At 48.6% G+C, this 21,999-nt stretch overlaps 1 protein-coding gene across 1 annotated transcript in view; it reads left to right on the plus strand.

Moving 5' to 3' along the window:
• AQR (aquarius intron-binding spliceosomal factor) overlaps window positions 1–21,999 on the plus strand; it is a 152,103-nt gene that overhangs the window by 83,566 nt on the left and 46,538 nt on the right. Inside the window, 5 exon segments of the mRNA XM_044271905.1 lie at window positions 2,167–2,408; window positions 2,504–2,650; window positions 2,905–2,974; window positions 9,252–9,362; window positions 12,467–12,576. Of these exon segments, the coding sequence (XP_044127840.1) occupies window positions 2,167–2,408; window positions 2,504–2,650; window positions 2,905–2,974; window positions 9,252–9,362; window positions 12,467–12,576 (680 nt within the window).

The following is a 21,999-nucleotide window of genomic DNA, read 5'->3' on the forward strand; positions in this document are numbered from 1 at the left end:
TGGACTCATCAGACCAAAGCACAGATTTCCACTGGTCTAGTGTCCATTCATTGTGTTCTTGAGCCCAAACAAGTCTCTTCTGCTTGTTGCCTGTCCTTAGCACTGGTTTCCTAGCAGATATTCTACCATGAAGGCCTGATTCACACAGTCTCCTCTTAACCGTTGTTCTAGAGATGTGTCTGCTGCTAGAACTCTGTGTGGCATTGACCTGGTCTCTAATCTGAGCTGCTGTTAACCTGTGATTTCTGAGTGATTGCTGGTGACTTATTAAACCTGACAGGGCACACCTGTGAAGTGAAGACCATTTCAGGTGACTACCTCTTGAAGCTCATCAAGAGAATGCCAAGAGTGTGCAAAGCAGTAATCAAAGCAAAAGGTGGCTACTTTGAAGAACCTAAAATATGACATATTTTCAGTTGTTTCACACTTTTTTGTTATGTATATAATTCCACATGTGTTAATTCATAGTTTTGATGCCTTCAGTGTGAATCTACAATTTTCATAGTCATGAAAATAAAGAAAACTCTTTGAATGATAAGGTGTGTCCAAACTTTTGGTCTGTACTGTATATATAATATTATATAAATATAGTTGCTATATTATAAAGCTGGGTTCAGCAACCTACAGCACTCCAGCTGCTGCAAAACTACAACCACCAGTATGCACACTTGCTTGGCTGTTTTTGAAATTTGCATAGAGGTTCATGGCACATGCTAGGAGTTGCAGTTCCACAACAGCCAGTGTGACAGAGGCTGCTGACCCCCCAGTGAAAGTTACTCCTGCTCGAGACGCGTATCTAATGTGAGTATCCAAAATACCTCCCTGACCAGGAGATGATAATTAATATTGCCTTCTTTCGGGGAAGCTTTAACCTCCCAAACCAAGTGCTTGAAAATGCGCAACCTTTTCACCATAATACGTCACATGACTGATGCCCGGGTTCAGTTACTCAGTATTAGAAAATTGAATGATTTTCTATCCTATATGCAAATAAATTAAATATAAAATTAAAACTGAAATGACCTCTTGAACATTTTAATTTGAAAACTGTGACAATTTGTTGTAACACTGCAGGCTGGACTGCCTTATGGCTGTGCTTTGGTTGCCCAGTGTCATGGCAGTGGTCTGTACCTACTGCTACACCCAGTTGGTGTGGCTGCCGCTTTTCTTGCGCGCTCCATTGCTCCAGGAGGTCAAGACTTGCCAGTGTTCCTCCTCCCTGCCTCTGGAGTAGTGCTGATGTCCTTTCACACAGACTGAGGCCTGCTTCTTGCCGCTACGGTCTCTGACTGCTCATAGGGTAAGTGTGCACATGCTCTCTCCAGCTCTTAAAGGGTCTGCACACTTTTAATCTTCCCCAGCCTGTGGCTGGCCAACCTAAGGTATTTTAGGCACCTTTCCCTGTGGATGTGTGCCTGAGCAATAAGTTCTAGTAATCTAGTGTCCTGCTCCAGTGTCTTTTAGATTTTACCCTTCACTTCCCGACCTGACCACTGCCTGCCATGACCTGGAACTTTTTATTAGATTGCACAAACTCTGCCTGTCCTGACCTCAGCCTGTCCCTGACTTTGTTTTGCTTGATCCCTTGGTGCTCTGCATTGGTGTCTCTTGACCCCTGTGGTTCAGTAGTCACTTGAACAGAGACTACTCCCAGAGGTAACAGCCTGGTGGTTCCTCTGCAGCAGAGTCCAGATCCTTTTACAGGGGTTAAAGGTTGAAGACCAGAGGGGCTACTTAGGAGAAACTCCAGTCAGATCTGTTCAAATGACACAGCGGATCCACATCCGCTGTCTAACACCCAGCAGTTGTGCGGTTTAATATTTAGCAACTACCTGTTTGCAGAAATGACAGCATCCACGTATTTCTTGTAACCAATTTCCACAGTGGTCAGTCCACAAATTTAATTTCCTACTTGTCCATGGCCCTAGTCTAGAAATATTATTTTGTGGTTGTTGATGCTTAACATGATTTAATAGGTTGTCCCGTTAAGACAATTTAGGCCCTAGGAATATGTGTCTGATCCACAGGATTGGACTGCTGGGGTCACCACCCATCATGAGAATGTGAACAGAGCCATAGAAATACAAAAAACAAAGTTTTATAGTTTGCAGTGAATTGCGACCATTACTTTAAATGTTGTTTCTTAATTTAAATTCATCTTTGCAGGCCGTCCTGGAGACCATCAGGAAGCTCATGAACACAGAGTGTGTGGTGCCTGACTGGCTTCACGATATTATTTTGGGATATGGTGATCCCAGCAGTGCACACTACTCGAAAATGCCAAATCAGATCCAGACGTTGAATTTCAATGATACCTTTCTGAGTCTTGACCACCTGAAGGCTTGTTTTCCTGGGTATAAGGTGAAGGTCACTGTAGAAGACCCATCCTTGCACAAGGCCCCTTTCAGGTAACAATTTATCTTCTAAAAGTGACTGAATAATGCTGACCTTTGTATGGGTTGAGCGTGCCCTAATATTTTTTTATAACCTTCTTATACCCTAGGATTACTTTTCCTGTCTACGGGGGCAAAGGTAAAAAACGAAAAGAGGACAGTGATGAAGGAGCCTCCCAAGATGAGCCACTCACATTGATTGTGGAGCCTCATGTTATTCCCAACCGTGGGCCCTACCCATACAACCAGCCTAAGCGGTAACTGCTCATTAGAAGTATTATTATGATCCGATTAAAAATTATTTTGCTAATGCACAAAATTAAGTGTACATACTGGCTAATTCTGAGCACTTTGGCAAAGAGGAAAAAGCTAAATTTCTAGATTTTCTTCAATCAGTGACATATTGTCCCTTTTATTTGTGTATGAAGCATCAATGTGGTATTTTAGTCACATTACTTTGTTCTTCTGCAGTTTTACTGATGTGTATGACATCAATATGTTCTATTTTTAGGAATACCATCCAGTTCACTGCAACACAGACGGAAGCTATTCGTGCCGGAATGCAACCTGGACTTACCATGGTGAGAAGCAACATTTAGCTACGTACAACTATAACCCTTAACCATAATGTCAGCAGTTCATTAAAGGGGTTATTTCAAGATATAAATATATCCTCATCCTTGGTATAGGGAGTAACTATCTGATTGGTGGGGGTTAAACCGTTGGGGAACCCAGAGATCACCAATAATTGGTTCCTGAGACCCTCCAGATGAATGGAGTGGCAAGCAAGAATGCTCACTGCCACGCTATTTGTTCTCTATGGAGTACCATATTTCTCGTGAATGGCATTGGGGGACACAGCACCATGGGTATATGCCCAGCTTGCCACTTGACTCTAGAAAAGAAAAGTGTTGGCTCCGATGGGCTATACCCTCTGCTCAGACACTAAACTAACCAGTTTTAGTCTAGTGTCCGTAGGAGGCAGACTTGACCTGTTCTGTTTTTTTGCAGGTCTTGCTGCTTTTTGTTTTTTATTTTATTATTTTTTCTTCTCCTGCAGGTCTCTGCCTGCTGCAGGATGGGGCTCCATAGTGGATATCCACTTTAGTTGCACCCCCTGCGGGCGTGTACTCTCAGTACCTCGCCGGTCACCAGCCCCCTATTACATGCCAGTAATCCCACATATGTGCGAGTTTGCCGAAGGGGTGACCTTGCGGCGCCTGAAGATGTTGGACGGTGAGTATTCTCCCTGAGTACCTGTCCCATGGATTTAGAATTAATTCCCCTCTTTTGCCAGGAGGTGGGAGCACCTTAGTCGGGGGGCCTGAGAGGTCCCCCCTTTTCCCCTTGTTTTTCCCCTGCTTCTAGCATGGTCTGTGGCTCCCCAGGTTAAAGTGTTTTCCTGCAATCCAGAAGTTCCTGGATTATAACCCAGCACTGTTAGCTTAACCTGGCCCAGGAGGGCCGCTGGTCTCCCGCGGTTCTGTCCCGCCGATGGCGCTCTTTTCCCGGGCCGCTCCATTAATCGAGACCCCGGCTTTTACCTAGCCTAGGCCGCATCCTCCCGTGCCCCCTCGCTTCACGTGCTTTTTCTTGGCCCCTCCCCGCTTCTCTTGGTTACTGAGAGGGGTCTCTTTCTCCTTCTATCCCAGTTTAGAACTGACTTTTGCTTGGGGGGCGGAGTTTGCCTGGCTCCTTTTTTATTTTTTTCAGGCTCTCACTCAGCCCTTATGTCCTCTTCCAGAGGAGACTGCCAGCCCCCCCATGGGGTTGTTGCGTATCATGCGTGCGCCCGCTGTAATAAAAAGTTGCCTTGCGACCAGCCTGAGCCCGTTTGTGCGCAGTGCCTTTCCCTCAGACCTTCTCAGGATGCCCACCCCTTCTGTGTCTGTTCCTCCTGAATGGTCTTCTTCCCTATTGGAAGCTCGCCCGACTCTCCCAATCCATGGTTGAGTCGCTGGACCGCTTGCCTGTCCAAATTGCAGCCGCCTCTGCCCCTCCCAGGGACTCCTCCGCGGATGGGGCACGCTCACGTTCTGACACTAGTTCCCACAAACTACGTCGGGTTGTCACAATTATGTCCCGCTCCTTCTTGGCATCCTCGGGTCATTCCCAGAACAGGTCTGAGGCTGGCGACAAATCCTCCCCTGCTGCACCTTCCGCCACCTCGGGGGACTCCTCTGACTCTGATTCTGGATCAGAGCAGAGCACTGCCCTGTCTGCGGCCATGCAGGATCTCATCAGGTCAGTCAGGGACGTTCTACATGTGCACGAAGACCCCTCCTCCTCAGCTCAGGAATCCGTTTCATTCTGCCGTTCCGGGCTCCCCGCTTTGGTTTTCTCTAACCATGCGGATCTGGACGCACTCCTGGCATCGCTCGGATAGGCGTCTTCAGCCCGCCAAGGGTTCGGGTGTCCTCTTCCCCTTTTCTGAGGACTCAATTACTATGTGGTCTGTCCCTCCCAGGCTAGATGCACAAGTGGCCCGACTTGCTAAGGTCACCACCCTTCCTTTGGCCGACGTGGCGTCCTTGTCTGATCAATTGGACAAGAAGATAGACTCCTTGTCCAAGTCTGCATTCGTTGCAGCAGGTTCCACTATCCACCCCTCCTTAGCGACGTCTTGGGTGGCTAAGGCCTGTGTGGTCTGGGCCAAACAGCTTGTTCAGTCCTTACCCCTGGATTCTGCTCAGGGGGAGCTCCATCTCCTTGCCTCTCTTCTTCTCCAGGCCTCCATGTACCTTTGTGATGCTTCACTGGAATCGGCATGCCACTCTCGTAGGGTTGCTGCCATCCGCTGCACGGTTTGGCTTTGGGCCTGGGCTGCGGATGCCACCTCGAAAAAGGTGCTCATATCTCTCCCATTCCTGGGTGGTAGGCTTTTTGGGAAACATTTGGAGGAGCTTATTTCTGAGGCCACGGGTGGTAAAAGTTCCCTTCTGTCCCAGAACCGTTCCCTCTGCCGCAGTCCTATGGCTTCATCGCGATCTCAGCGTTTTCGTTCCTTTCGGGACGACTACTCCCTTCAGGACAAAAACTGCTTATCCTTCCTTCAAGGCCAAGTCCTCCTGGCACGCCCGCCCTAAGCCCTCCAAACCCCAGTCTGTAAAGCCGTTATCTGCCTGACTGGTTTTCCCCGCTTGAGTTGCCCCCTCGGGTGAGGGGTCTTTTGCTCTCTTTTCAGAATCTATGGAGCGCAACCGTGAACAACGCCTGGGTTCTGGAGGTAGGTTCCTCCGGGTACAAAATAGAATTCTCCACTCTTCCCACGGGTCAGTTCTTCCAGTCGTCTCCGTCCAGGTCCCCCGCCCGGACGGCCTCTTTTTTTCAGGCCATTCAGTCCCTTCATTCGTTCCCTTCACACGCACGGGGTGAGTTTCTGTCCTGACCATGGAACGTTTTCAGGGGTTTTACTCAAACCTCTTAACTGTTCCCTAGAAGGATGGTGCTCTTCGCCCCATTTTGGATCTGAAGGCACTCAATTATTTTGTCAGAGTCTGCCATTTTCGGATGTAGTCCCTCAGATCGGTGATTGCTTCCCTCGAGGTGGGCAAGTTTGTCGTCCATCGACATCTGAGACTCCTATCTGCATGTCCCCATAGCTCAGTCTCATCAGAGGTACCTTCGCTTCGTGGTAGGTTCTCTGCATTTTCAGTTTGTGGTGTTGCCCTTCGGCCTGGCGTCTGCCCCGAGGGTCTTAACCAAGGTGTTGGCTCCTCTGGTCGCACTTCTCCGTTCCAGGGGAGTTGCCGTAATACCCTACCTGGACGGTCTTCTGGTGAAGGCATTGTCCCGGGAGGACAACCTGTCCAGCCTTCACATCACCCTGTCCGTGCTGTCCCAGTTCGGCTGGCTCGTGAATCACACCAAGTCCTCCCTGGTTCCCAGTCACAGGATGGAATTTCTAGGCATGGGCCTCGACACTCGCCTTGGCCGAGTGTTCCTCCCTCAGGACAAGGTAGTGGCTCTCCAGTCAGGTGTGACCCGCTTTCGCAAGCCACCTGCTCTGGCCATAAGGGCGTGCATGCACGTTCTGGGCTGGATGGTTGCCACCTTCGAGGAATTTCCTTATGTCCAATTCCACACCCGAGCCCTTCAGCTCTCAATTCTTGCCCGGTGGAACAAGTCCCCGTCAGGCGTCGATCGCCTGATCCGCCTGTCCCCTCAGGTCTGCCGGGATTTGCGCTGGTGGCTGAACCAGCTAACCGTCTCCCTCGGCAGATCCATTTTTCCCCTCCGTTGGCAGGTGATCTGCACAGATGTAATAATATTTGCAAAGACAGGTGCACTCTACGGTCTTACTAAACCCTCAAACTGATGTTACAATTGAGAGATTAGCCAACATATCCTACTGTGGAGGGCATGTCTGAGCCTGAGCACCCCACCAAGGTTTGTCAAGTAGCTCTGGTCCTAACACTCACCTACCTGTGCCGTATGGGCAATACCAGGGGCCAGTGGGCAAATTACAGGAGCGTGAGGTCTGACTCGCAGACAACTCTGCGTCCCGACCTTCTTTTGCAATGTCAATGTCTGCTATTCCACCCGAGTTTACCTCAGCTTCATTTAACAGTGTGGCTGTTAACGTCGCGGTTCTAAGGTTTCGAGTCATTCATCCAGACTAGGCTTCATGCATGTAAACCCCAGTCGGGCAGGATTTACCATTGTACCTGGAAGGCTTACTTTGCCTGGTGTGATTCTGGCGAGGTTCACCCTCTCCTTTTTTCCGTCCCTAGGATTCTTGCCTTTCTTCAGGCAGGCCTTGAAAAGGGTCTCCGCCTGGCCTCCCTAAAAGGTCAGGTCTCGGCCTTGCCTGTCCTTTTCCAAAGGCCCTTGGCTTCTCGTTCCCAGGTTAAGACTTTCCTTCAGGGGGTGCCCTTCAGTCCTCTCCCTTCAAGCCCTTGAAGGAGGTCTCCCTTTCATATGTCTCCTTTAAAGTTGCGTTCGAGCTGGCGGCGCTCTCATGTCGGTCCCCCTTTTTGGTTTTTCACCAGGACAAGGTTGCCCTGCGCCCAGTTCCCTCCTTTCTTCCCAAGGTGGTTTCTTCCTTCTACATTAATGAGGAGATTGTTCTTCCTTCTTTCTGTCCCAACCCCTCTCATCCCAGAGAGCAATCTCTCCACTGTCTGGATGTGGTTTGGGTGCTTCGGCTGTATCTCCAGCTAACGGAGTGTTTCCTTCGATCTGACTCTCTCTCTCTTTGTTGTCCCTGAGGGTTCAACTAAGGGTTTACAAGCATCCAAAGCTACCATCTCCCGTTGAATTAGTTCTGCCGTCAAGGAAGCCTATGTGGCCAGGGGTCGTGAGCGCTCCTTCCAGTTGACCGCTCACTCTACTAGGATGGTCGGGACATCATGGTCGGTCCAGCATTTAGCCTCTGCTTCCCAGGTCTTCAAGGCTGCCACCTGGGCCTCACTCACACCTTTTACCATATTCATTAATTGGCCTCTGCTGATGCTAGTTTGGGTCGCAAGGTTCTGCAAGCGGCTCGGCTGTGTGCTATATTCTTCGGATGGCTGTTTTTTCCCACCCTCTGGGACTGCTTTGGGACGTCCATTGGTGCTGTGTCCCCCAATGCCATTCACAAGAAAAATTGACTTTTGTTCTTACCGTAAAATCCTTTTCTCGTTGGATGCATTGGGGTGCACAGATTCCACCCTTGTTTATTTTTTTATTTTTCTTTGTTCAAGTTTTCCGGATTTCCCGGGACCCTTTGATAATGGTCCTCTTTCTGGTTTAGGACTTGTTGGCTTCACTGTTCGTCAGTTTTTTTTGTTTTATGCTCCTACTGCTTTCGAACAAACTGGTTAGTTTAGTGTCTGAGCAGAGGGTATAGCCCATAAGGCTGGAGCCAACACTTTTCTTTTAGTGTCAGCCTCCTAGTGGCAGCTGTGCATATACCCATGGTGCTGTGTCCCCCCAATGCATCCAACGAGAAAAGGATTTTACGGTAAGTACAAAAATCCAATTTTTACACTGCGATTTTAATAAAATCCATGGCAGAAAATCTTGTGCAGCATTATCATTACATTAAAGGCTATTATTGCATTGTACTCATTTTGAGCTGAAATTTTTTTATATTTTTTTCAATTGCTCTTTGTTTAAAATTTGGAGCCACTTTCTCTATACAGCCTTGAGATTCTCTAGTAGCATTAGCTGTGTTTTTACTCTGGTTCTTTCAGACAGCTCAAAGGCTTCTTATCTCTGCTTTCTGGCCTTATAAACACTCATTGTAGCTCAGTACAAATCAGTACATATCTTTAAGAATGTGGCTTAAATAAGTGTTTTTGAGCTACTAGTAATTTAGAGATAAGGTTTATTAGATGACCGACACAAAGTGAAGTACGATTCACACAGTTAAAGGGGTTCTGCACTTTCATTTAACTGATGATCTAACCTCTGGATAGATCATCAGCTTCTGATCGGCGGGCGTCAGACACCCGGGACAACCGCTGATCAGCTGTTTGAATGGAGCTTAGCCCCCCCCACGCTAGTTAATACTAGTCGTGACGTCAGTGGACCGGCGGTAAACAGTGAGAAGGCCACGGCGCTGCTGGAGCGCCGCTGCCTTCTTAAACGATAACTTCGGCTCACCGGAGCCAATACATTCTAATACTCTACTGCTCCGTACAGTATAAGAACAAAGCTTTATGCAAATCAACTTCGGATGTTTCATCCGAAGGAATGAGCGAATCGACTAATTGCAATTCATATTGTGCCATTAGGGGGAGTAATATAACAAGGTCAGATACATAGCAGGCAAATGTGGTGACTGTTCCCTAAACAGGTGACAGCTACGAACTGTGTGGTTTTTTTTTTGAAAAAAATTCACAGGATATTTTATTTTCCCTTTTTGAAAAGGTGGTTGGACCTCCTGGGACAGGGAAAACGGACGTAGCCGTTCAGATCATTTCCAATCTGTATCACAATTACCCTGAGCAGAGGACTCTTATCGTCACACATTCTAACCAGGTAAGGTGGAGGTGGTGTTTTTTTTATCTTGTTTGTATTATGTTTTTTTTGTTTAATACAAAAAAGGGGGAAAAAATTTATATATCGGAGTATAGATTTATATTTGATGACATAGAAAGTAGGTATGCAACAATATATGGTAATTTGAAGCACTGATCACATAGAAAGTAGGTATGCAACAATATATGGTAATTTGAAGCACCAGAGGTGGTGTCACAGCCACAGTAGTGCTTTACATTGCAGTTTTTCTCATTTTACTAAAGAAAAAAAGGGAAAAGACAAAGCACATAAAGGAGATACGCATGAACCAGTAAAAAATATTGTCCAAAGACACTTTATTGATTTAAAAAATAAATGTTCAAATATCTGTATATATAAGAAAAAAATTATAATATAGTTGAAAGCCAGTGACTGGTTACACAAGTGATGAGGAACCCCCCCCCCCCCCCCCCCCCCCAAAACAGTTCAGACCCCGGGTCCACTACAGTTTATGCTCTCTGATGGTAATGCTTGTAATATGGATGTTTGGTATTGAACTTTTTCATGTCTTATGTTAAGTCCTGGACTTCTGGCATTGGGACCATTTGAGGTATTGTCTGGCAGTTTAGACAGTTTTTGGTTCTTCCTTTTTGTGCAACCTTATCATGGCTCTTGCCTCTAGGCACAGAAGTGTCTTTATGTCATGCTTTCATTGTTTGGTGTGCATCTCTTTAATGTGACCTGTCTTTTTTTTGGTATTCATTTTGCACTCATCTGTTTCTAGAATACCCACCTTTGTCTTTTGCAATCCAATGTTTCTCTCTTTGTGACTCTGTAGTCCTTGGGAAACGTTGCACGAATCGCATGAGGCGATTGGCTTGATCCTCCTGCAAATAAAATGATAGAGGCAAAGTTTTCTGCCGCTGCGCTCGCCTGCTTCTCTGCCGCTGCGCTCGCCTGCTTCTCTGCCGCTGCGCTCGCCTGCTTCTCTGCCGCTGCGCTCGCCTGCTTCTCTGCCGCTGCGCTCGCCTGCTTCTCTGCCGCTGCGCTCGCCTGCTTCTCTGCCGCTGCGCTCGCCTGCTTCTCTGCCGCTGCGCTCGCCTGCTTCTCTGCCGCTGCGCTCGCCTGCTTCTCTGCCGCTGCGCTCGCCTGCTTCTCTGCCGCTGCGCTCGCCTGCTTCTCTGCCGCTGCGCTCGCCTGCTTCTCTGCCGCTGCGCTCGCCTGCTTCTCTGCCGCTGCGCTCGCCTGCTTCTCTGCCGCTGCGCTCGCCTGCTTCTCTGCCGCTGCGCTCGCCTGCTTCTCTGCCGCTGCGCTCGCCTTGTTCACTGCTAGGCCATGTATTGTGTTCATTTCTTTCCATCAACACGAGCCCATGTTTCAGTGTAAAAGCTATGTTTGGAAATCCCGCTTGCACGTGCCTTGAAATGAAGTGCTTTCTATAGTAAGCCCTCTTCAGTTAACTGATCTGGCTGTGTTACTTGATTCCCTCCTTGTATGTATAGATTTTGTGAATCGTTTTTTCCCCATACGAGGAATAAACGTTTTTACAGAAGTTCAGTGTCCTCTGCATCTCTGCTCCACTTCTATAATTTTCTCTTTTAAGCTTGCTTCTTTTCTTGCATTTATTTAACATTTGTCTTGTGAATAAAAATCTTACATTAACTTTTTATGTTAAGACAACTGAGCCCCCTATATGTTACTTTACTTTAGGTTTAGTGTCGGAGAGATTGACTGGGGGGCTATGACTGGCCTGGACACATCCTAGTAGTCAATTTAAAAGTTAAGACCTAGCAACAAATCACTGTAGGGGCCATTCCAAACTGTAAAGCAGGACTTACACATTACTTGAGGTGTTGCCCCTCCTGTAGACAAAGCTCCCCTTCAGTTACTGCAGTGTTCTCCTGTCTTGTCCAGTTTCCTAAGCACTAAGGGCTTCCATGCAGATCAGCGTATTGTTGGCTGAAAACACAGAGACCGGTGACAGCAGGTCCTGTACATCCCCAGTAGTCACGGCAGGTCCTGTACATCCCCAGTAGTCACGGCAGGTCCTGTACATCCCCAGTAGTCACGGCAGGTCCTGTACATCCCCAGTAGTCACGGCAGGTCCTGGCTGCTACATGTGCTTACATTGCCCCTCGTGAGTGGCCTACATGGAGTAATGGGGCTGGATGCCGTCAGTGAAGCACCTAGCTCAACCCATTCTGCACTGGGTGGGCACGTACCCATTAAACGTTAGAAGTGCAGGGAGCTTGATCTAATTGCCATGGCAATGCGGGATTTATGAAGTCGAAGCATGTACTTATTTCCTACACTGCAGCATATGTGGACATACCAGTGATGGTCTAGGCACAGGCAACTGTGATCAGTCCAGGAAATATTAAGTCTTCAACTCTTCTGTTTGCAGACACAATCTACTGATGTAAATGACAGGACATAAATGATAAAAATAGATTAATCAAATTGCAATAATGAGAAAAGGAGAAAAAATTGTAAAAAAAAGTTATGCACCACATAACGAAAGAGAGAGAGAGAGGAATCTCATAACTATTAACATCCCAACATGTGACCTGTCTCTTCTGCTCAGTCAATCAGCCGCTTTGGTAATGGCAACATGAAGGATATCCTAGAAGAACATGTACAGTACACTGAATCCTGACAGGCACCTGGTTTCTCAATTGAAAAAGATCTCTGAGAAGTGTAAAATGTACTTTACTTTACGGGGTGAGATTACCACAGCTTGCTTTAGGGAAGACTTGTAATCTCACAGGCCACAATGTAATCCAGTCCTTGCCTCCTGTCTTGTAAAATCCCAGGTTATGCTAAGTTTGTGCTTCATGAAAGGAATATTTTGTTAATGTGAATATGAATAGTAATGTATGTAATGCTGTGTTCTTCCTGCATTCCCAGTCTCTACGTACATGTCGAGTAGATGTTTATGTTCTCTGTCCGCCTGGTTGTGTGACCAGTGCCATCTGTTGTGTGTGGCACCTAGCTGATTACTTCAAGACCTGTTCAGCCTGGAGTTTCTTCTCAGCGCTTGCCAACCCTGCCCCACCAGCCTTTTCCTAGAACATCAACTTGCAGCCTCTAAATACCTCTCTCCTTCTGTCCCTATCCATCTGCAGGCGCTCAACCAGCTGTTTGAGAAGATTATGGCCTTAGATATTGACGAGCGGCACCTCCTGCGTCTGGGGCACGGAGAGGAGGAGCTGGAGACGGAGAAGGATTTCAGCAGGTGAGCCGTGTGGGGGAGCAATAGTTAACGCATTCAGTGCCGGAACCCTGAACCACTGAAAAGATAAGAAGAGAAAACGTTATTGTTTTATCCACTATTGTCGGTGAAATATAAATGATTACAGCTACTGGTTCCATATCTCAGCAGTTTGCCTGGCATTGGGATAGCTAGCACTTTCTTTCCAGCTGATTGGTTGTGTAAAGAAAATGTAAGGGCTCATTTACACGACCGTAGGCTGTCTGTGCCCGTATTGCGGACCACAGACAGCGGGTCCGCAATATACAGGCACTGGCCGTGTAAATCCCGTATCACAAATGACTTGAGTGCGTCCACAATCCTCAAATGATGGTGCAGAGCAGAAGAATGGATTGGGCTTTTGAGTCTGTGTCGCCACACAGCAAAAGATAGGACATGTCCTATCTTTGGCCATATATTGCGGATCCCAGTCCCATTCAAGTCAATGGGTCAGCGCCACAATATGGGTTTCACACGGCTAGTGCCCGTGCATTGTGGGCCGCAGCGCAGGCACGGATGGCCTACAGTCGTGTGAATGAGCCCTAATACAGATGCTTTCTCACAAAGTTCTGTACATTTCTTTAGTATTTACAGATCTTGATTGTTTGCTTTTTAGACAATCATAGGTAGACCAGAGAATAGGCAGACCTTATGTACCTGGCGGAAGAATGGTTGAGGTAGATGTTACACAACTCAGATGTTGATGAGATACAAATGTTGGCATCAACTGGCAGCAATGACCATAAGGCATTCACAGAACGTATCTGTTTTGTGGTCTTCAAATTGCAGACCCTGAAAACACAGATACCGGCCGTGTGTGCTCCACGTTTTGCTGATCAGTACTTTCCACACTTTGTTAGAAATGACAAAATGCACAAGAATGTTGTGGCGTTGCGGGTGCAGACAGCACAGTGTGTGCTGTCTGCATCTTTGTTTGCGGACCCCCCAAAAAATGAAGATCAAATGCAGACCAAAAACGGTCGTGTGAATGCCCCCTTAGGCTGGGTTCACACTTGAGCGTTGCGCAAACGCGCGTTTTTGACGCGCATTTTTATGCGCGTTTTTGTAATAGTAAACGCGCGTTTGACGCGCGTTTGTGTGATTCACTACAGTGTCCTATGGCCACAAACGCCCCAAAAGTCGCTCATGTACTTTTTGGAGCGTCGGGCGTTTTATAGCGCGATCGTACGCGCTGTAAAACGCCCAAGTGTGAACCATTCCCATAGGGAATCAGTGGTTTCTCCTTGTTGAGCGTTTTACAGCGCGTAGGAACGCGCTGTAAAACGCTCAGGTGTGAACCCAGCCTTAGTCTGATGAAAACTGTGGTCTGATAAAAATACATTTTCTATGGGTAACTTAAAAGTCTAATCCAACTCTCCAGAGCAGTACTGATTTGCGGTAGGCAAGCTGATGCCAGGCACAGTAGTCAGGACTAGAGTTGAGCGAACACCTGGATGTTCGGGTTCGAGAAGTTCGGCCGAACATCCCGGAAATGTTCGGGTTCGGGATCCGAACCCGATCCGAACTTCGTCCCGAACCCGAACCCCATTGAAGTCAATGGGGACCCGAACTTTTCGGCACTAAAAAGGCTGTAAAACAGCCCAGGAAAGAGCTAGAGGGCTGCAAAAGGCAGCAACATGTAGGTAAATCCCCTGCAAACAAATGTGGATAGGGAAATGAATTAAAATAAAAATTAAATAAATAAAAATTAACCAAAATCAATTGGAGAGAGGTTCCATAGCAGAGAATCTGGCTTCCCGTCACCCACCACTGGAACAGTCCATTCTCAGATATTTAGGCCCCGGCACCCAGGCAGAGGAGAGAGGTCCCGTAACAGAGAATCTGTCTTCATGTCAGCAGAGAATTAGTCTGCATGTCATAGCAGAGAATGAGGCTTCACGTCAGCCACCACTGCAACAGTCCATTGGCATATATTTAGGCCCAGCACCCAGGCAGAGGAGGGAGGTCCCGTAACAGAGAATCTGTCTTCATGTCAGCAGAGAATTAGTCTGCATGTCATAGCAGAGAATGAGGCTTCACGTCAGCCACCACTGCAACAGTCCATTGGCATATATTTAGGCCCAGCACACACACAGGCAGAGGAGAGAGGTCCCGTAACAGAGAATCTGGCTTCATGTCAGCAGAGAATCAGTCTGCATGTCATAGCAGAGAATGAGGCTTCACGTCAGCCACCACTGCAACAGTCCATTGGCATATATTTAGGCCCAGCACACACACAGGCAGAGGAGAGAGGTCCCGTAACAGAGAATCTGGCTTCATGTCAGCAGAGAATCAGTCTGCATGTCATAGCAGAGAATGAGGCTTCACGTCAGCCACCACTGCAACAGTCCATTGGCATATATTTAGGCCCAGCACCCAGGCAGAGGAGGGAGGTCCCGTAACAGAGAATCTGTCTTCATGTCAGCAGAGAATTAGTCTGCATGTCATAGCAGAGAATGAGGCTTCACGTCAGCCACCACTGCAACAGTCCATTGGCATATATTTAGGCCCAGCACACACACAGGCAGAGGAGAGAGGTCCCGTAACAGAGAATCTGGCTTCATGTCAGCAGAGAATCAGTCTGCATGTCATAGCAGAGAATGAGGCTTCACGTCAGCCACCACTGCAACAGTCCATTGGCATATATTTAGGCCCAGCACACACACAGGCAGAGGAGAGAGGTCCCGTAACAGAGAATCTGGCTTCATGTCAGCAGAGAATCAGTCTGCATGTCATAGCAGAGAATGAGGCTTCACGTCAGCCACCACTGCAACAGTCCATTGGCATATATTTAGGCCCAGCACCCAGGCAGAGGAGGGAGGTCCCGTAACAGAGAATCTGTCTTCATGTCAGCAGAGAATTAGTCTGCATGTCATAGCAGAGAATGAGGCTTCACGTCAGCCACCACTGCAACAGTCCATTGGCATATATTTAGGCCCAGCACCCAGGCAGAGGAGGGAGGTCCCGTAACAGAGAATCTGTCTTCATGTCAGCAGAGAATTAGTCTGCATGTCATAGCAGAGAATGAGGCTTCACGTCAGCCACCACTGGAACAGTCCATTCTCAGATATTTAGGCCCCGGCACCCAGGCAGAGGAGAGAGGTCCCGTAACAGAGAATCTGTCTTCATGTCAGCAGAGAATTAGTCTGCATGTCATAGCAGAGAATGAGGCTTCACGTCAGCCACCACTGCAACAGTCCATTGGCATATATTTAGGCCCAGCACCCAGGCAGAGGAGAGAGGTCCCGTAACAGACAATCTGGCTTCATGTCAGCAGAGAATCAGTCTGCATGTCATAGCAGAGAATCAGGCTTCACGTCACCCACCACTGCAACAGTCCATTGTCATAAATTTAGGCCCAGCACTAGTGTTGAGCGGCATGTCCCATATTCGAATTCGCGAAATTTTGTGAATATTCGAAAGAATATTCGTAAAATATTCGCGATTATTCAAATTCGTTATTATTTCGCATATGCGATAATTCGAATTATCGCATAATACATATGCTATGCAAAATTCACATGTGCGCTAATGAAATCGCCTTACGAAGATTCGCAACTCAATTCAATCACTAATGTATGAATGCAATGCCCTTTGCCTCTGTTCTGGGACAAGTGTAGATATTCGCATGTGCGCTAATAAAATCGCCTTACGAAGATTCGCACCTCAATCACTTTCTAGGGAATGTGAGACTTTTGGGAATCAATCGAGATACAGTGGGGGGTGATGACAGTAGTTGACAGAGTACAGATCAATGTAATCTGTAAGGTGGAAAGTAAAATAAAAAATACGAATATTCGTAAATCGACTTTTACGAAGTTCTACGTATTCGCGAATATGGTGCTATACTATATGAATGCACAGGCCTTTGCCTCTCTGTTCTGGGGACAAGTGTAGATATTTGCATTTGCGTTAATAAAATCGCCTTACGAAGATTCGCAGCTCAATTCAATCACTAATGTATGAATGCAAAGCCCTTTGCCTCTGTTCTGGGACAAGTGTAGATATTCGCATGTGCGCTAATAAAATCGCCTTACGAAGATTCGCAACTCAATTCACTAATGTATGAATGCAAAGCCCTTTGCCTCTGTTCTGGGACGTGCCGATATTCGCATGTGCGCTAATAAAATCGCCTTACGAAGATTCGCGCCTCAATCACTTTCTAGGCAATGTGAGTAAGATCTGAGCTGTTGGACCTTTGGGAAACAATCAATTATATGTGTACTGTAATTTTGTGGGGGGGGGGGGGGAAACAAAAAACGAATATTCGTTTTTACGAATATATAGCACTATATTCGAAATATTCGCGAAATCGCGAAGTTGCGATATTCGCGAAAAAAATTTGCTTTTCGAATATTCGCGCTCAACACTACCCAGCACCCAGGCAGAGGAGAGAGGTCCCGTAACAGAGAATCTGGCTTCATGTCAGCAGAGAATCAGTCTTCATATCATAGCAGAGAATCAGGCTTCACGTCACCCACCACTGTAAGAGTCAATTTTCATAAATTTAGGCCCAGAACCCAGGCAGAGGAGAAAGGTCCCGTAACAGACAATCTGGCTTCATGTCAGCAGAGAATCAGTCTTCATATCATAGCAGAGAATCAGGCTTCACGTCACCCACCACTGCAACAGTCAATTGTCATAAATTTAGGCCCAGCACCCAGGCAGAGGAGAGAGCTCCCGTAACAGAGGATCTGGCTTCATGTCAGCAGAGAATCAGTCTGCATGTCATAGCAGAGAATGAGGCTTCACGTCACCCACCACTGCAACAGTCCATTGGCATATATTTAGGCCTAGCACACAGGCAGAGCAGAGAGGTCCCGTAACAGACAATCTGGCTTCATGTCAGCAGAGAATCAGTCTGCATGTCATAGCAGAGAATGAGGCTTCACGTCACCCACCACTGCAACAGTCCATTGGCATATATTTAGGCCTAGCACACAGGCAGAGCAGAGAGGTCCCGTAACAGACAATCTGGCTTCATGTCAGCAGAGAATCAGTCTGCATGTCATAGCAGAGAATGAGGCTTCACGTCACCCACCACTGCAACAGTCCATTGGCATATATTTAGGCCTAGCACACAGGCAGAGCAGAGAGGTCCCGTAACAGACAATCTGGCTTCATGTCAGCAGAGAATCAGTCTGCATGTCATAGCAGAGAATGAGGCTTCACGTCACCCACCACTGCAACAGTCCATTGGCATATATTTAGGCCTAGCACACAGGCAGAGCAGAGAGGTCCCGTAACAGACAATCTGGCTTCATGTCAGCAGAGAATCAGTCTGCATGTCATAGCAGAGAATGAGGCTTCACGTCACCCACCACTGCAACAGTCCATTGGCATATATTTAGGCCTAGCACACAGGCAGAGCAGAGAGGTCCCGTAACAGACAATCTGGCTTCATGACAGCAGAGAATCAGTCTGCATGTCATAGCAGAGAATGAGGCTTCACGTCAGCCACCACTGCAACAGTCCATTGGCATATATTTAGGCCTAGCACACAGGCAGAGCAGAGAGGTCCCGTAACAGACAATCTGGCTTCATGACAGCAGAGAATCAGTCTGCATGTCATAGCAGAGAATCAGGCTTCACGTCAGCCACCACTGCAACAGTCCATTGTCATAAATTTAGGCCCAGCACCCAGGCAGAGGAGAGAGGTCCCGTAACAGAGAATCTGGCTTCATGTCAGCAGAGAATCAGTCTTCATATCATAGCAGAGAATCAGGCTTCACGTCACCCACCACTGTAAGAGTCAATTTTCATAAATTTAGGCCCAGAACCCAGGCAGAGGAGAAAGGTCCCGTAACAGACAATCTGGCTTCATGTCAGCAGAGAATCAGTCTTCATATCATAGCAGAGAATCAGGCTTCACGTCACCCACCACTGCAACAGTCAATTTTCATAAATTTAGGCCCAGAACCCAGGCAGAGGAGAAAGGTCCCGTAACAGACAATCTGGCTTCATGTCAGCAGAGAATCAGTCTTCATATCATAGCAGAGAATCAGGCTTCACGTCACCCACCACTGCAACAGTCAATTGTCATAAATTTAGGCCCAGCACCCAGGCAGAGGAGAGAGCTCCCGTAACAGAGGATCTGGCTTCATGTCAGCAGAGAATCAGTCTGCATGTCATAGCAGAGAATGAGGCTTCACGTCACCCACCACTGCAACAGTCCATTGGCATATATTTAGGCCTAGCACACAGGCAGAGGAGAGGTTCATTCAACTTTGGGTAGCCTCGCAATATAATGGTAAAATGAAATAAAAATAGGATTGAATGAGGAAGTGCCCTGGAGTCCAATAATATATGGTTATGGGGAGGTAGTTAATGTCTAATCTGGACAAGGGACGGACAGGTCCTGTGGGATCCATGCCTGGTTCATTTTTATGAACGTCAGCTTGTCCACATTGGCTGTAGACAGGCGGCTGCGTTTGTCTGTAATGACGCCCCCTGCCGTGCTGAATACACGTTCAGACAAAACGCTGGCTGCCGGGCAGGCCAGCACCTCCAAGGCATAAAAGGCTAGCTCTGGCCACGTGGACAATTTAGAGACCCAGAAGTTGAATGGGGCCGAACCATCAGTCAGTACGTGGAGGGGTGTGCACACGTACTGTTCCACCATGTTAGTGAAATGTTGCCTCCTGCTAACACGTTGCGTATCAGGTGGTGGTGCAGTTAGCTGTGGCGTGTTGACAAAAGTTTTCCACATCTCTGCCATGCTAACCCTGCCCTCAGAGGAGCTGGCCGTGACACAGCTGCCTTGGCGACCTCTTGCTCCTCCTCTGCCTTGGCCTTGGGCTTCCACTTGTTCCCCTGTGACATTTGGGAATGCTCTCAGTAGCGTGTCTACCAACGTGCGCTTGTACTCGCGCATCTTCCTATCACGCTCCAGTGCAGGAAGTAAGGTGGGCACATTGTCTTTGTAGCGTGGATCCAGCAGGGTGGCAACCCAGTAGTCCGCACAGGTTAAAATGTGGGCAACTCTGCTGTCGTTGCGCAGGCACTGCAGCATGTAGTCGCTCATGTGTGCCAGGCTGCCCAGGGATAAGGACAAGCTGTCCTCTGTGGGAGGCGTATCGTCATCGTCCTGCCTTTCCCCCCAGCCACGCACCAGTGATGGACCCGAGCTGCGTTGGGTGCCACCCCGCTGTGACCATGCTTCATCCTCATCCTCCTCCACCTCCTCCTCATCCTCGTCCTCCTCGTCCTCCAGTAGTGGGCCCTGGCTGGCCACATTTGTACCTGGCCTCTGCTGTTGCCAAAAACCTCCCTCTGAGTCACTTCGAAGAGACTGGCCTGAAAGTGCTAAAAATGACCCCTCTTCCTCCTCCTCCTCCTCCTCCTCCTCCTGGGCCACCTCCTCTTCCATCATCGCCCTAAGTGTTTTCTCAAGGAGACATAGAAGTGGTATTGTAACGCTGATAACGGTGTCATCGCCACTGGCCATGTTGGTGGAGTACTCGAAACAGCGCAACAGGGCACACAGGTCTCGCATGGAGGCCCAGTCATTGGTGGTGAAGTGGTGCTGTTCTGTAGTGCGACTGACCCGTGCGTGCTGCAGCTGAAACTCCACTATGGCCTGCTGCTGCTCGCACAGTCTGTCCAGCATGTGCAAGGTGGAGTTCCACCTGGTGGGCACGTCGCATATGAGGCGGTGAGCGGGAAGGCCGAAGTTACGCTGTAGCGCAGACAGGCGAGCAGCAGCAGGATGTGAACGCCGGAAGCGCGAACAGACGGCCCGCACTTTATGCAGCAGCTCTGACATGTCGGGGTAGTTGTGAATGAACTTCTGCACCACCAAATTCAGCACATGCGCCAAGCAAGGGATGTGCGTCAAATTGGCTAGTCCCAGAGCTGCAACGAGATTTCGCCCATTATCACACACCACCAGGCCGGGCTTGAGGCTCACCGGCAGCAACCACTCGTCGGTCTGTTGTTCTATACCCCGCCACAACTCCTGTGCGGTGTGGGGCCTGTCCCCCAAACATATGAGTTTCAGAATGGCCTGCTGACGTTTACCCCGGGCTGTGCTGAAGTTGGTGGTGAAGGTGTGTGGCTGACTGGATGAGCAGGTGGAAGAAGAGGAGGAGGAAGCCGAGAAGGAGGAGGTGGCAACAGGAGGCAAAGAATGTTGCCCTGCGATCCTTGGCGGCGGAAGGACGTGCGCCAAACAGCTCTCCGCCTGGGGCCCAGCTGCCACTACATTTACCCAGTGTGCAGTTAGGGAGATATAGCGTCCCTGGCCGTGCTTACTGGTCCACGTATCTGTGGTTAGGTGGACCTTGCTACAGATGGCGTTGCGCAGTGCACACTTGATTTTATCGGATACTTGGTTGTGCAGGGAAGGCACGGCTCTCTTGGAGAAGTAGTGCCGGCTGGGAACAACATACTGTGGGACAGCAAGCGACATGAGCTGTTTGAAGCTGTCTGTGTCCACCAGCCTAAATGACAGCATTTCATAGGCCAGTAGTTTAGAAATGCTGGCATTCAGGGCCAGGGATCGAGGGTGGCTAGGTGGGAATTTACGCTTTCTATCAAATGTTTGTGAGATGGAGAGCTGAACGCTGGCGTGTGACATGGTTGAGACGCTTGGTGACGGAGGTGGTGGTGGTGGTGTTGGTGGTACATCCCCTGTTTGCTGGGCGGCAGGTGCCAACGTTCCTCCAGAGGCGGAGGAAGAGGCCGAGGCGGCAGCAGCAGAATAGGCCGAGGCGGCAGCAGCAGAAGAGGTAGCAGGGGGAGCCTGAGTGACTTCCTTGGTTTTAAGGTGTTTACTCCACTGCAGTTCATGCTTTGCATGCAGGTGCCTGGTCATGCAGGTTGTGCTCAGGTTCAGAACGTTAATGCCTCGCTTCAGGCTCTGATGGCACAGCGTGCAAACCACTCGGGTCTTGTCGTCAGCACATTGTTTGAAGAAGTGCCATGCCAGGGAACTCCTTGAAGCTGCCTTTGGGGTGCTCGGTCCCAGATGGCGGCGGTCAGTAGCAGGCGGAGTCTCTTGGCGGCGGGTGTTCTGCTTTTGCCCACTGCTCCCTCTTTGCTACGCTGTTGGCTCGGTCTCACCACTGCCTCTTCCTCCGAACTGTGAAAGTCAGTGGCACGACCTTCATTCCATGTGGGGTCTAGGACCTCATCGTCCCCTGCATCGTCTTCCACCCAGTCTTGATCCCTGACCTCCTGTTCAGTCTGCACACTGCAGAAAGACGCAGCAGTTGGCACCTGTGTTTCGTCATCATCAGAGACATGCTGAGGTGGTATTCCCATGTCCTCATCATCAGGAAACATAAGTGGTTGTGCGTCAGTGCATTCTATGTCTTTCACCGCTGGGGAAGGGCTAGGTGGATGCCCTTGGGAAACCCTGCCAGCGGAGTCTTCAAACAGCATAAGAGACTGCTGCATAACTTGAGG

This window comes from Bufo gargarizans, chromosome 11 (genome assembly GCF_014858855.1).
Source record: "Bufo gargarizans isolate SCDJY-AF-19 chromosome 11, ASM1485885v1, whole genome shotgun sequence".
Lineage (NCBI taxonomy): Eukaryota > Metazoa > Chordata > Amphibia > Anura > Bufonidae > Bufo > Bufo gargarizans.